The sequence below is a fragment of the Palaemon carinicauda genome, chromosome 7 (assembly GCF_036898095.1).
Source record: "Palaemon carinicauda isolate YSFRI2023 chromosome 7, ASM3689809v2, whole genome shotgun sequence".
NCBI lineage: Eukaryota > Metazoa > Arthropoda > Malacostraca > Decapoda > Palaemonidae > Palaemon > Palaemon carinicauda.
This window is the reverse complement of record NC_090731.1, coordinates 129,369,232-129,384,760: the sequence shown is the minus strand read 5'-3', so window position 1 is coordinate 129,384,760 and position 15,529 is coordinate 129,369,232. Positions and strand designations below refer to the sequence as shown.

General features: G+C 39.5%; 1 protein-coding gene across 6 annotated transcripts in view; it reads left to right on the top strand.

Moving 5' to 3' along the window:
- The window catches only part of LOC137644002 (cytoplasmic polyadenylation element-binding protein 1-like), a 140,806-nt gene extending 132,428 nt beyond the window's left edge, over positions 1 to 8,378 (top strand). For all 6 annotated transcript variants that reach the window (XM_068376867.1, XM_068376866.1, XM_068376864.1 and 3 more), the window contains one exon: positions 6,672 to 8,378. In XM_068376867.1, the coding sequence (XP_068232968.1) occupies positions 6,672 to 6,881 (210 nt within the window). In that variant the 3' untranslated portion in view covers positions 6,882 to 8,378. The remainder of the gene's footprint in view (positions 1 to 6,671) is intronic.
- The last annotated feature ends 7,151 nt before the right edge of the window (positions 8,379 to 15,529 follow it).

The window sequence follows — 15,529 nt, the reverse complement described above, 5'->3', positions numbered from 1 at the left end:
CTTTCTTTCTCTCTTCTCTCTCTCTCTTCTTTCTCTCTTTCTCTCTCTCTCTCTCTCTCTTCTCTTCTCTCTCTCTCTCTTCTCTCTTTCTCTCTCTCTTTCTCTTTCTCTCTCTTTCTCTCTCTCTTTCTCTCTCTCTCTCTTTCTCTTTCTCTCTCTTTCTCTCTTTAAATCTTAAACATACTTATTAGCTCCGATCTAAATGATCCATTTGTTATACACGGCTCATATTCAACAACACCGAGCACGTGTTCCATGGGCAATCATAGCAGAGCAAAACCCCAACACTGTGAAATATGTATGCCACATTTCTTTTTTTCTTTACTACCGCTTGAGAGTTATGGGGTCCTTTGACTGGCTAGACAGTACTATATTGGATCCTTCTCTCTGGGTACGGTTGACTTTCACTTTCCCTACACATACACCGAATAGTCTGGCATATTCTTTACAGATTCTCTTCTGTCCTCATACACCTGACAACACTGATTACCAAACAATTTTTCTTCACCCAAGTGGTTAGTTACTGTACTCTTAATTGTTCAGTGGCTACTTTCCTCATCGTAAGGGTAGAAGAGAGACTTTAGCCATGGTAAGCAGCTCTTCTAGGAGGAGAACACTCCAAAATCAAACCACTGTTCTCTAGTCTTGGATAGTGCCATAGCCTCTGTACCATGGTCTTTCCACTGTCTTGGGTTAGAGTTCTCTTGCTTGAGGATACACTTGGGCACACCATTCTATTTGGTTTCTCTCTCTTGTTTTGTTAAGTTTTTTTATAGTTTATACTAGGAAATATTCATTTAGCTGTTACTGTTCTTAAAATATTTAATTTTTCCTTGTTTCTTTTCCTCACTGGGCTATTTTCCCTGTTTTGGACCCTGGGCTTATAGCATTCCTGATTTTCCGACTAGGGTTGTAGCTTAGCAAGTAGTAGTAATAATAATAATGTCTCATGCATTACAAGTTTACTTTCCTTTAATGTTAAAATATTCGAGTTTATATTGTATCGTTGCGTGTTTACCAATCGGTAATGTTTTTGACCTAAATCAGACAATTGGAACCTCATTTGTTTAAACAGCAAGGCAATGGGGGTATCCCCGGCTGGAATACTCCCAACCTTGATTTTAGAATGGTCGGACTATAGTAAATAACCTGTAAATATCATGTCTTTATGATACCAGTGTTGAGGAAAATTTCCCCCAAAAGTCTATGGTTGCATCATAACTTCAAATGCTTTTCTCTGTTACTACATGCTGGAGATGCTACTCTTACCAAATAAAGTTTATAAAACTTTTTCTTTCTACCCAGTTGCTTATATTTTAACCCTTTTACCCCCAGGCTATTTGGAAATTTCCAACCCTTAACCCCCATTGGGTTTTTTTTTTTCAAGCACATTTTGCAGTATAATTTTTTTAAATTGCTCTAACAGCCTTAATTATTGTCATAAGAGACGTCAGGTTGGTCTCATTCTCTTGGTAAATGCCTGAAGTTTCTCAAAAAATTATCAAAAATATGCAAAAAAAATTTAAATAGAATTTTTTTGCAAGGACGTACCGGTACGTCCATGGGGATAAAGGGATTAGTTTTGTGAAACATACCAGTACGTCCTTTGGGGGTAAAAGGGTTAAAAATATTCTGATTGTATTTTGAAGTAAATTGCATTGCATCACTGCTCGAGTATGTAAAATAACGTTGTGTATTGATAAATTTTTAATTACCTATTGACGAAACTTGTAATTGCCACGGACCTGAGTTTACTTTTGTTTCCTCAAGAACCTGTTTCCAGTTAGATATTTTTTCGCCTTTACCATTTTTCCCCCATTTTCCAGCTGTTTTTACAAATATATTGCTATATTGGAACATGCCGACATGGAATATAAAATTGCTTACATTAATATATTGTTGCCTTAAATTATTGTGGCACGTTTACAGGTCATTACGGTCAAATGATTATTTCTAGCGAGAATAAATTGAAGAAAAAAATAAGTGAAGAACACCATTGAAAAGGATGGTTAGAGGTTATTAGATTAAATGTAGAAAGAAACTGGTATTTAGAGAAGTGCTTTCTTCGGGCGGCTAAGATGCATAGTAGAAACTATGGCTTAAACCCATTTGAAGAAATATTTACCTTTATTACAAACTTTATTATATAAGAATGAAAACGCATACATTTTATTCCCAGTTTAGATGAACTGTGGTACCATAATGCAAAATTAACAAATTTATATGTTGATTAAATTTGTTACATAGAAGTAATGGCAAAGTTACCTGAAAAAGCAGTGTATATTTAATTTGTTATATTTTAGGATTAAAAATGTAAAGTTAGATACTATATAGAACTAATTATAGCAGAGTATAACAGTATCAACTTTTTTGTTAGGCTGGGCTTAAAAAGGGATTTTGACGAAGGAAAAATCTCTTTCTGGGCGAGGGACCTGTCGCTCCGTGAAATGCTCCTTATAGCACCATTTGTAAGGTATAAATAATGCTAAATATACCAGAGAAAAGTTGCATGGAATGCCAGGAATATACCCAGCTCGCTCACCCTTATAGGGTGTCGGTATAGTAACTGGGGCGTGTTTAAACCACTATCAGAGGTCCCTTACCAATTAGTCTTCTCCTTCCTCAACATCCCCCGTTACTACGAGGTGCCGTTCTACATCCGACTACTGCCCTTTACTACGGCTACTCCCCTGCCCCACCACCACCACCACCACCCATGCTTCTCCCATCATTTCTAACTTAGCACCGTGATAGTCAACACGCGTTCTTGTGTTCGAACCTTTATTTTGTGTAAAGTGAAGATGTCTGAGCTTCTGGAGACTCGTACTCCCTAGTTAAGTATTGCAATTATCAATTTCGATGAGCTGAGGTAGCAACACTCTTAAATTTTGATATTGTTAATTTTAGTCTCGTACAGTCATATGTTGCCTCTCCCCTGGCAGCCATTTTGGTGTCGCTACCTCCGAGAGCTTCATGCTTACTTGACAACTTCCAATTAGTTCCTCATACTAATTGTAGTCTTCTTATTTAGCTCGAGACATCTTATACATACACATACATACATATACCAAGGCACTTCCCCCAATTTTGGGGGGTAGCCGATATCAACAAAGAAACATAAACAAAAAGGGGACCTCTACTCTCTACGTTCCTCCCAGCCTAACAAGGGACTCAACCGAGTTCAGCTGGTACTGCTAGGGCGTCACAGCCCACCCTCCCACATTATCCACCACAGATGAAGCTTCATAATGCTGAATCCCCTACTGCTGCTACCTCCGCGGTCATCTAAGGCATCGGAGGCAGCAGCAGGGCCTACCGGAACTGCGTCACAATCGCTCGCCATTCGTTCCTATTTCTAGCACGCTCTCTTGCCTCGCTCACATCTATCCTCCTATCACCCAGAGCTTCCTTCACTCCATCCATCCTCCTATCACCCAGAGCTTCCTTCACTCCATCCATCCACCCAAACCTTGGCCTTCCTCTTGTACTTCTCCCATCAACTCTTGCATTCATCACCTTCTTTAGCAGACTGCCATTTTCCATTCTCTCAACATGGCCAAACCACCTCAACACATTCATATCCACTCTAGCTGCTAACTCATTTCTTACACCCGTTCTCACCCTCACCACTTCGTTCCTAACCCTATCTACTCGAGATACACCAGCCATACTCCTTAGATAGTTAATCTCAAACACATTCACCTCAACACATTCATATCCACTCTAGCTGCTAACTCATTTCTTACACCCGTTCTCACCCTCACCACTTCGTTCCTAACCCTATCTACTCGAGATACACCAGCCATACTCCTTAGATAGTTAATCTCAAACACATTCAATTTCTGTCTCTCCAACACTTTCAATTCCCACAACTCCGATCCATACATCACAGTTGGTACAATCACTTTCTCATATAGAACTCTCTTTACATTCATGCCCAACCCTCTATTTTTTACTACTCCCTTAACTGCCCCCAACACTTTGCAACCTTCATTGACTCTCTGACGTACATCTGCTTCCACTCCACCATTTGCTGCGACAACAGACCCCAAGTACTTAAACTGATTCACCTCCTCAAGTAACTCTCCATTCAACATGACATTCAACCTTGCACCACCTTCCCTTCTCGTACATCTCATAACCTTACTCTTACCCACATTAACTCTCAACTTCCTTCTCTCACACACACTTCCAAATTCTGTCACTAATCGTCCAAGCTTCTCTTCTGTGTCTGCAACCAGTACAGTATCATCCGCAAACAAAAACTGATTTACCTCCCATTCATGGTCATTCTCGTCTACCAGTTTTAATCCTCGTCCAAGCACTCGAGCATTCACCTCTCTCACCACTCCATCAACATACAAGTTAAACAACCACGGCGACATCACACATCCCTGTCTCAGCCCCACTCACCGGAAACCAATCACTCATTTCATTTCCTATCCTAACACATGCTTTACTACCTTTGTAGAAACTTTTCACTGCTTGCAACAACCTTCCACCAACTCCATATAACCTCATCACATTCCACATTGCTTCCCTATCAACTCTTATCATACGCTTTTTCCAGATCCATAAACGCAACATACACCTCCTTACCTTTTGCTAAATATTTCTCGCATATCTGCCTAACTGTAAAAATCTGATTCATACAACCCTTACCTCTTCTAAAACCACCCTGTATTTCTAAGATTGCATTCTCTGTTTTATCCTTAATCCTATTAATCATTACTCTACCATACACTTTTCCAACTACGCCTAACAAACTAATACCTCTTGAATTACAACACTCATGCACATCTCCCTTACCTTTATATAGTGGTACAATACATGCACAAACCCAATCTACTGGTACCATTGACAACACAAAACATATTAAACAATCTCACCAACCATTCAAGTACAGTCACACCCCCCTCCTTCAACATCTCAGCTCTCACACCATCCATACCAGATGCTTTTCCTACTCTCGTTTCATCTAGTGCTCTCCTCACTTCATCTATTATAATCTCTCTCTCATTCTCATCTCCCATCACTGGCACCTCAACACCTGCAACAGCAATTATATCTGCCTCCCTATTATCCTCAACATTCAGTAAACTTTTAAAATATTCCGCCCATCTTTTCCTTACCTCCTCTCCTTTTAACAACCTTCCATTTCCATCTTTCACTGTCTCTTCAATTCTTGAGCCAGCCTTCCTTACTCTCTTTACTTCTTTCCAAAACTACTTCTTATTCTCTTCATATGAATGACCTAATCCCTGACCCCACCTCAGGTCAGCTGCCCTCTTTGCCTCACGTACCTTGCGCTTTACTTCCACATTTTTCTCTTTATATTTTTCATACTTCTCTATACTATTACTCAGCAGCCATTCTTCAAAAGCCCTCTTTTTCTCTTCCACTTTTACCTTCACTCCTTCATTCCACCATTCACTGCCCTTCCTCATGCTGCCTCCAACAACGTTCTTTCCACACACATCACTTGCAATCCCAACAAAATTTTCTTTTACCAACTTCCACTCCTCTAAATTGCCAGTTTCTCTTACTTTCACTTCGTCATATATCATTTTCAACCTTTCCTGATATTTACTTTTTACACCCGGTTTTATTAGCTCTTCAACCCTCACTAGTTCCCTTTTACATCCACCTACTCTATTCCCCCACTCTTTAGCTACAACTAATTTTCCTTCCACCAAAAAATGATCAGACATACTGTTAGCCATACCCCTAAACACGTGCACGTCTTTCAATCTTCCAAACATTCTTTTACAATGATTAATTATAGTTATTTAAGTTTATTAAGGTTTGAGTATTAGTTAGGCTTTTTTAACGTTTTTGTGGTTAGCATACCCGACCGGGCTGTATGCGGCTTCGGAAGGTAGCCTATGCCAGTGAGTTCCCCTTTTGATATACATATATTATATCTAGTTTAAGACGTTTACATTGTAATAATTATGCGAGTATGCTATCCAGTAGCATCCTTCCTTTAGCCTTCTACGGAAGACTAAAGTTTTTGTTCAGTGTGAAGCGATCTGTTTAGGGGGTTAGGGCACGATTTAAACCTATAGGTTTATATCTTAAGTCAATTGTATTACCTGACCAGGTTGGCATTATACACAATTTTGGAGGGCTAATTATTGGCTAGAGCAGTTGTCTTCCTGACCAGGTCGCATTATACCCGATTTTGGAGTTACCTGATCACTAGTTTTACTAAAGCAGACATAATGTACTGTGTATGTCCAAATTTTTTTTTTTTTTTAATTATGAATTCATTGGTAATTGTTCTTCATTAAAGCATTTTTTATATTTACATATATATATATATATATATATATATATATATATATATATATATATATATATATATATATATATATATATATAATTATTTTTTTATCATGAATAGATTTTAATAATAATTACAGATGTTTTCTTGTGTGTGTTGTCAGTTACTGCTGCAAAAAATGTGCACTTAAATTATTTTGATATAAATTTCTTCAATATGAAGTAATTTGAAGCTCCATGAAGTTTCGCTGAACTGTCACATAGTAGATTCATTGGTTTCCTAAAGTGTTTGTTCTAAGTGAAATATGAATATTAGTAAGCTTTGCCAACTATTGCAAAATTTGGAAAGTTTACAATTTTTTGAACTTTGTATGTCTTGATTTCAGGTTCAAGTGGATCCATACCTAGCCGACTCCCTCTGTCAAGTGTGTGTAACACAACAAGGACCATATTTTTGTAGAGATGAAAATTGTTTCAAGTATTTCTGCTGTTCATGTTGGCAAATGAATCATCCTCTTGATACCCATGGGGGTCACAAGCCCCTCATGAGGAATCCCAAGCTCCGGACCCAGACAACTCTTAGTCGTGTTATTTAAGCTATTTAAATACTGCTATATATGCTGCTTTAAAATTTTCTCCCAAGTTTCTATTTTACCAATTGAAAGCAGTGATTTGGCCCAACAAACAGTATTGTATCAAAACAGATCAATAACCAGAAGCTAGACTTTAATCTCAGTCCAATTTACTTTTGTGGTTTTAACCTTTATATGTTTTTACAATTTGAATTTTGTGTTATTCACAGAACAGAAGGAGTATTTGTCTTTTGATTTTAGATATTGTGAACAGATGACTGTTAACTATGGCATTTAGCTTTTGAGCCAAGTTGGTACTTTTTTATGTTCTTTAATGGCCAGAACATTGGTTTCTTAATTGTCCTTTATATATGTATATATTTTTTTTTGGCCCCAGCAATAGGCCATATTTGGTTCTCAGAAGAACTAAAGCAATGGAATTCAAAGGTTGTCTAAATAATGAAATCTTTGTGTCATTGTCTTTAGTTATCAATTGCGGGATTGTTTTTTAGATGTTTTATTTCATTGGTGAAGGTAGTCTTTTGAGTAAGACCTTCGGTTGAATTGGGTTAGTGTCGGATGATGTCTGATGTGAGAACTTAGGTGTGTTTTATAAAGTTACAAAAGAGAACTTAGGTATGTTAATAAGAAAAGAAGTTACAAACTTGAAGGAGAGGTCTTATTGGTTCTAATGGTGGAAGTCTTAACATGTTCTAAAGGTGGAGGTCTTGACAGGTTTGAATGGTGGAGGGCTGGCTGATAGGATTTTAATTTTGTGGCTTTTGATACTGTTAACAGATGTGTAAAGGTATAGGATTTTTATCTTGAATTTTATCCCTGTTAACATTGGTGGAGGTTCAATAGGATTTTAATCTTGTCCTTATTTGCAACTTGAATATGACTTAACAGACATGATATTGGGTCTTAAAATTTTAAGAAGTTTGTGGCTTATGGTTACAACATTCTTATGGTTTAGTTTTGAAGAGTTTTAGTCCATTTGTAAAAAAAAAATTAAAAAATATTTAATATAGCAAATTTTTGTTTGTTGGCCATCGCTAATTTTTTTTACTCGGTGTACTAAGTTTTATAGTCAGTGGGGTATTTGATTTTTATTATTTATCAAATATTTTAAGATATGATCGAAACGATTACTAAATTTGTAATTTTTTAATTATTGAATTCAGATGTACAAACAGCTGTATTTCAATATTACACTAGAATGAAAAGATTAGAAGGAGAAACAGCTGTATTTCAACAGTTCGAATTTTTAATGCAAAAAAATTCAACATGGTACAAAGTATGTACTAGTGTAGGAAGATTAAGTGGATGACTACTTGGCTTGTTTTAGAATACGGATTTGGATGATCGCAACGTTCTAAAAGTTTGTTGATATACTGTATGCAAAAGGTTCTTAGTTTTCATTGAAAGAAATGTTTTGTTTACTTGATATTGTATTATATTTATAAATATATTTGTCAAAAGATATTTTTTTTCCAATACATTAGTTTAATATCTATAAAAGTAGTTTCATTTCTTACATTGTGTTATTGGTGAAATAAAGCTATTGCATTTACACAGATCTCAGCGTACTAAAGATATGCAGGTGTGGTTTCTTTCAAGTAATAGACATCAAGTACTTAAAAGCTAATTAGGTCTGACATTTTGCATCATAATTTAGCACCTACTTCATATTAAAGTTTTAATTTTGTATCAAATTATATATTTGTTGGGGTCTTCATGAATATCAATTTAATCTATTATTTATACAAAATTCCTGTCTAATATGTGTAACTTACGGAAAAAATGTATATAAACAAGGTAATAATATTATGGAACTGTACAACCACCACGCACATGCTCTACTTGGAACGTTCTGTTGATTAGAGTTGCTTTGCTGTACAGTATTTCTTAGACAACCCTCAGAACTTCACGAGATTAGGTAAATGACCGTCATGCTTAGTAGTGTTGGTACTGCCCAGTCAAGTTGAAATTTGTAGTCCCCCTAACCACTGCTTATGTGCAGGCGACTAACAATTTAAAAGCTATACACTAATACATTGTTTTCATGCAGTCTAATAACTTCTGTAGATTATATAACTGTAATTGTACAGTACTGTATAAATATAAACCACCATACTTTAATAGGAAATTCATTTTATGTAAGGCAGAAATTCCTAGTAACCAATCTGCTCAGTTTACCAAACCAGGAAATATCAATGCACTTGGTCGTAGAGAAGAGCAAAAGTTGACTCTTGTTAGCTTCCTAGTAATCTAAGCAGTATGTTGCAGATGAGACTAGATGGTACATGAATATTCATGGCAACTCTTAAGGAAATATGCGAATGTATGGTCATATGGAATGGGTTTGCATATACTGTATATCACCCATAAGGCATAAGCCTCATAGGGGAGGGTGGAGATGATTCTTAAAATACTAATTAAACTAAAGAAAAGTTACTTAAAAGAGTTTCTTGCATCTCTAGTCCAGTCCAACACTTATAATGACTGCTGAGCCTCAAGAAGGAGGAAAAGAAAAAGGAAAAACAAACTGACATTCTACCTTTCAATCTAGACTTCCTACGTGACCGCTGTCGTGGAAGAAATGCTTCTTGCCCTGAGAGGCGGGGTTATTTCACATCCTGTTTATCAGCTACACAGGTCAGGGGGTAAAGGTATCCAAGGACTAGTGGATATATAGAAGAGTATGGGCAGTGAAGGTTGTCGGGCATTTCCAGACGACTTGACTACAAAGCTTGCACCACTGAGAGGTTCCACATAAAGACACGGTTGGTACTGGTACACCTGACTTCGTGAGCTTGCGCTATGGGAGGTCTGCTTGATGACTCTGGGTGCAGGGTAGGCACTAATGATGGTTTCACAAAGGCAAAGTGCTGGCGGCGAGGGAAAGTCTCTGCAGCTCCGGTCTTGAGTGTTTAGTGTGTTCTCGCAGAACAGCGAAGCACGTCATCCCGATCGCTAGCCATATCATGGAAATAAGTGGTGGAGAAGGACCGTAAATCCAGAGTCATAGATGGCTGGGTTCTTAGTTTTGGTCATAAACTCTTGGATAAATTTAAGGGAGACCTTTCACCCTTCCAAATGACTTGACAAGATATGCCATGAAGCCTACCTATTTGCTCTGCCAAGGCTAGGAGAAAGCATGTCTTTTGTGTTCTATCCTTATCTGATGCACTCGCTAAGGACTGTATGGAGCCCGCTTGAATGAACTGAACATGTCACAGCTCACCGAACTATGCTTCTCATGAGTGTCAACGATTCATACAAGGGTAAAGGTCTAAGTCTTTCAGTCTGAAGACCTGGCGCAAGGCAGAGTAATGGTCTTTTACCATGGGATTGTGAGGAACTTCTAACAAAGGAAGCAATCAATTGCAGAAAGGTTTCCCATCCACAACATTAATTGGAGAGGTCCCACTTATAAAGTGTAGAGAGCTCAAGATGATCTTTGTAGATATCCAGACATCTGTGCAGTGCCTAGCAGAAAGACTGTAGCTTTTAGGATATGCCACCCATGAAGTGACGGGGATGCCATAGTGCTGTGGAACCTCTGCGTGATGGTGGTAAGAGAAAATTACGGCATTAGAATAGTTCCCCTGGTATCTCGAGGAGCAATGGCAAACCTGGAAGCAATTTGGCATATGGTCACTCGGGAGCTACCAGGGTCATTCTCACATAATTTGTCAATCTGTTGATTACTAGATGTATCAGGTAGAAGGGCAGGAAGATGTGAGGATCCATGTCTCGGGTTTGTTTTAAACTGTCCTCCAGAGCAGTGGAAAGATCTGGAACATGAGAGCAGAACAATGGAAGCTTTTGGTTAGCCTCCATGGGAACCCCACAAAGGGTGAAAAGCCATTCTGCTACATAAGCAGGGATCACTCTGACCCTACTACCTGTCCCTGGCAGTTGAGCATGTCATCTACAACATTCCTCTTGCCTGGAATGAATTTTGCAGACAGGTCTACTGCTTTGTCAAATGTCTGTGTTAGTCTACTTCACCTACTCTGAGGGCCTGTGAAAGTTTCTCCTTCATTGTTGACAGTGTGTCGTTATTGTTCCCAGGTGCTCTCTCAACTTAAAATTGCAATGCAAGAAGGGCTCTTTTTCATTTCTAACAGGTTGATGTGCAGAAGCTTTTCTTCCGCAGACCATAATCTCGAGGCAATCTGGTTCCTCAGGTGTGTGCCCTAATCCTCCTTTGGTGTGCCTGAAGCAGCATCTTGGGAAGTGGAGAGTCGAGTAGAACTACCTTGGTGAGTTTTTGTCATTCGACCATAACTAATGATCTACCCTCTTTGTTTTACTGGAACTTAAAAACGAGGAAGATTGGTGGTTGCTGACCATTGACACTTCATACCACTGTAGTGATCACCGGTGGAGGTCCCAGAGTGGCAACAGTTTCTTTATCGACAAAAGATGTCCAAGACCACCTTGCCATTGATGAGTTGAAGTAGTTGCATGATCAGAAATGGCTGCGGTACCTACCAAAGTCTATTGAAATCATGTGATGGAAAGTTTCTCGCTGCTCTTGTCTACCAACATTCCCAGGGATTCCATCCTCTGCTTGATCATTGGACTATACTACTACCAATTGATCAGGATCCCCAGATAGTGGCTAAAAGCAAGAAGTCTCTCAATCTAGGAGCAATTGCCTTAAATGGAGAGTCAACAAAATCATCTAGTTGTCAAGATGCCTTAAAAGACTATTACTATTCCTATTTGAGTGGACTCTAACAGGAAACTGTAAGTACTTGCATGAACACTCCAAAGCAGCTGGTACGCAACCCCTCGAGGATGGAGCAGAGGTGCTTTCTCCCGCACGAAGGTATTGGTATAAACTAGAAGGCACTCACGCAAAGCATTGTCACATTTATAGATGGCGGCACAGCACTTGTTCATGGAAGATTGCCAAATTTCTCGACAGGCACTAACCAACTCCCGGCAAATGGGGGGATGTTGTCCCCGCCTTTCCTCGGAGTATTGTGCTGGAATGGCACATAAAGATTTGGTGGCTATTGTGGGATAATTCAGTGATGACTTGGGGCCTTAAGGGTGACCAGTTGATGTCCTGTCTGCAATAATAAGTGGATTACTGGAACATAGACAAAAAATATCAAGGTTGAAAATAACAATCCCACATCATCAGCTACACTAGCTATGAAAATTATGAAGCCCCATACATTTTGCAATAAAACTGCACACATTGAACACAGACAATAACTAAATGGATTCTATAAAGAATATTCAGAAATTACAGTATGATTTTGCAAAAGGAGCCGCGAGATTTCCAATGTCCTGTCTGTTTATTAAGTACCCCTTAAGTAAGCTCAGGACAATCCAATCACTTGCCATGAAACCATTTCGCAAATGGTTGATGCTTCCACTAAACAAATTCATTGAACCGAGTTGTGATCATTTAAAATCACCCATTTTATTTTCGTAATTGACAAGAATTGTTGTTATTTTGGCAAATTTCTGCAGTTCAGAGGTATGTTAATAAAGCTTTTCCATACACACACACTTCAAAGGTAGTATTCAGGGCAATAGGACCATAGGCTTGCTAGTCGGTTCTCCTGGTTACAGTTCATTTTCCCTTTGGGCCTATTCTTTACTTATTCTCCTCTGTCCGCATACACCTGACAACACTAAGATTACCAAACAATTCTTCTCTCAAGGGGTTAACTACTGCACTGTAATTTTTCAGATGCTACTTCACTCTTGGTAGGGGCAGAAGAGAGACTTTGGCTGTGGTAAGCAGCTCTTCTAGGAGGACACTCCAAAATCAAACCATTGTTCTAGTCTTGGGTAGTGCCATAACCTCTGTACCATGGTCTTCCTCTGTCTTGGATTAGTTCTCTTGTTTGAGGATACACTGAGGCACACTATTCTCTTTTATATGTCTCCTTATTTTGTTGAAGTTTTTATAGTTTATATATTAAATATTTATTTTAGTGATGTTACTGTAATTAAAATATCTTCTTTTTAATTGTTAATTACTTCTCTTATTTCCTTGTTTTCTTTCTTCACTGGGCTATTTTCCTTGGAGCCCATGGGCATCAGCATCCTGCTTTTCCAACTAGGGTTGTAGCTTAGCAAGTAATAATAATAATAATAATTAATAATAATAATAATACATACATACATACATTCATATGCCAAGGAACTTCCCCCAATTTTGGTGGGTAGCTGACATCAAACAAATGAAAAAAATAAGGGGACCTCTCCTCTCTACGTCCCTCCCAGCCCGACAAGGGACTCAACCGAGTTCGGATGGTACTGCTAGGGTGCCACAGCCCACCCTCCCCCCTTTTCCACCACAGATGAAGCTTCATAACGCTGAATCCCCTACTGCTGCTACCTCCGCGGTCATCCAAGGAACCGGAGGAAGCAGCAGGCCCTACCGGAACTGCGTCACAATCGCTTGCCATTCATTCCCATTTCTAGCACGCTCTCTTGCCTCTCGCACATCATCATAATAATAATAAACTTGGCTTACGATTCATTCTCTATTGGCCAAGACTGTACGAACCATACTGCATACTGTATAGGGTGGACAATGCACAAACCTGAATAGATGAGAAATTTACATGACGGTGAGCAAGTTAACAGTTTTAAATTTTTTAAAATTTTTTTTTGTTTTTTAATTCGTAGTTTCGGGAATTGAAAAATCTTTAAATTTAGTGAAATATGGGACTACCTCCCTGGCCAGTGGTTGATCTAGGAAGTCACTTGGAGGGTTGCCATAGAAACTTTAACCAGCAACAGACTAGAGATTCATGCTGCCATTGCTGGATCAATCGTAAGAGACGTAGGTTCTACTTTCTCCGCCACATAGATCCTTCAATGTTAAGACAGGATTGTAGGCGTGAGTGACTAGTTTGTAGAATTAATTGGTCCGTCAATACAAGTTTTAATCATCACAATGCCCCTGAATAAGAACCGACCTCTGAAGTTCAAGGGGTTTGACATCTTGCCTTTGATAGGCTCCATGGAAGCCTCTCCAAGGTCATTGAATGCATTGATGACGGCTTTCTCTGGATTCTCCGTTTCTGTGCAGAAGTGGGGAGAGACTACAAGAACCACCGCAACTTCATCTTTTCCTTTGTAGTAATGTACTCGCAAACCAATCCGAGAATGGAACGGGGCAGTAATCCACACCAGGAGGAGGAACTGAAGATTCTTGTTCAGACAAGGAAGCTGAGCTGCTCAAACACACTTCCCCTTTAAGGATGACGAGGCAAAAGTGCCTTGATCTCCGAGTGGTAGGAGGAAGATCATGGCACTTATGGCTCTAGAGCACGTTAAGATGAGTGCCCATCCTTGGAGGAGGAGGGACTCTGACTCCCATTATTGTTAGGCAAACATGAGGAGGACTCTGTACACTAAAAAGAACTGAGATAGAAGAGTTAACTGTTCCGGAATCCTGTAGGAAGATCCTGCCATAAGTCATGATCCATAAACATTTGACGATCACTGAAGATAGAATAGTCCTGTCCTGAGGAGAACCCTCATGATTAGGACTGGTATCGGTGTGCTGGATGATCACTGGTTGGCAGAATCTAGGAATGATGGTAGGCGATGTGATGTGTGTTGTCAAAGGGAAGGAGCAGTTGAACAAAGGTTAGAATCTCTTGAGAAAAGAATCTGGCGCTTGTGAAGTCGAAATGCATGGGGTCCTGTCATTGTGTGGAGTCCTCTGGGTCTGTGTCCTTATGTCTCAACAAGAGACCACCGAGCATTTGGTGGGCAGTGACAGTGGATGACATGTAAAACTTGTATCTACATCCCTACCACTTGTATGAGTTTCTCGTACCTTGGCTGAGCAAGAAGAACTATCAGAAGTCTCTTTCATCGCTGGCAGATCTCTTCAGAGCAGTCATTGTCTTGAATGTTGACGAAGCATTGCGTGAAGGTCCAGGAGCAGGTGGGGATCAAGGGCAGAAGGCACACCAACGTCCTGACCAGCTCCTGCACCTCGTAAGAAAATATCTTCAGGGGAAGATTTGGGTTTCAGTATAGTGTTGCTTCACCCATGCGAATGTGGGGAGAGATCAGTCTATGTCTCGTGACACTGCATGATCAGCCCTTCCTTTTCCTTTCTGTCTTGGGCGGCAGGTGTTATTTATGAAGGCTTGGCAAGAGGCGAAATGCACAAAAATAGATGTGATATGGGAAAAGTTAGTGCGTACGCTTCAGTTCCTATTTATCACTCTACCGACTTAGAGGATTTCCACGGTGGTGGTGACAAAACAGGATCCTCTGCAGGTAAGGACTCGTTGAGAGGCCCCACATCACATCACTCCTCTACAAATGGTACAATTGAAGAGGATGTCACAACAAAGTTAGACTTCTGGGTCCTCGCAGCAGACAACACCTCTAGAAGCTTCTCAACAAACAAAGCACCATTGATACATAGGGAAGGCCATAACTTGCCCAGGGCAAGGACCTTGTGAAAGTACTTGTTAGTCAGCACAACTTTGGTATTACTTGAGATAGAGGCAGGGGAGAATTACCTTTGATAGGGGAAGGTGATATTTCCTCCTTCAAAGCCTTCTCTTGAGGACAAGGACTAGTTATCTTTACCATTATGAATTCCTTTGGAGGAGCCAAACAGGGGGGGACAGCAGACTTTGAACTTTAAGCTGAGAAGAGGT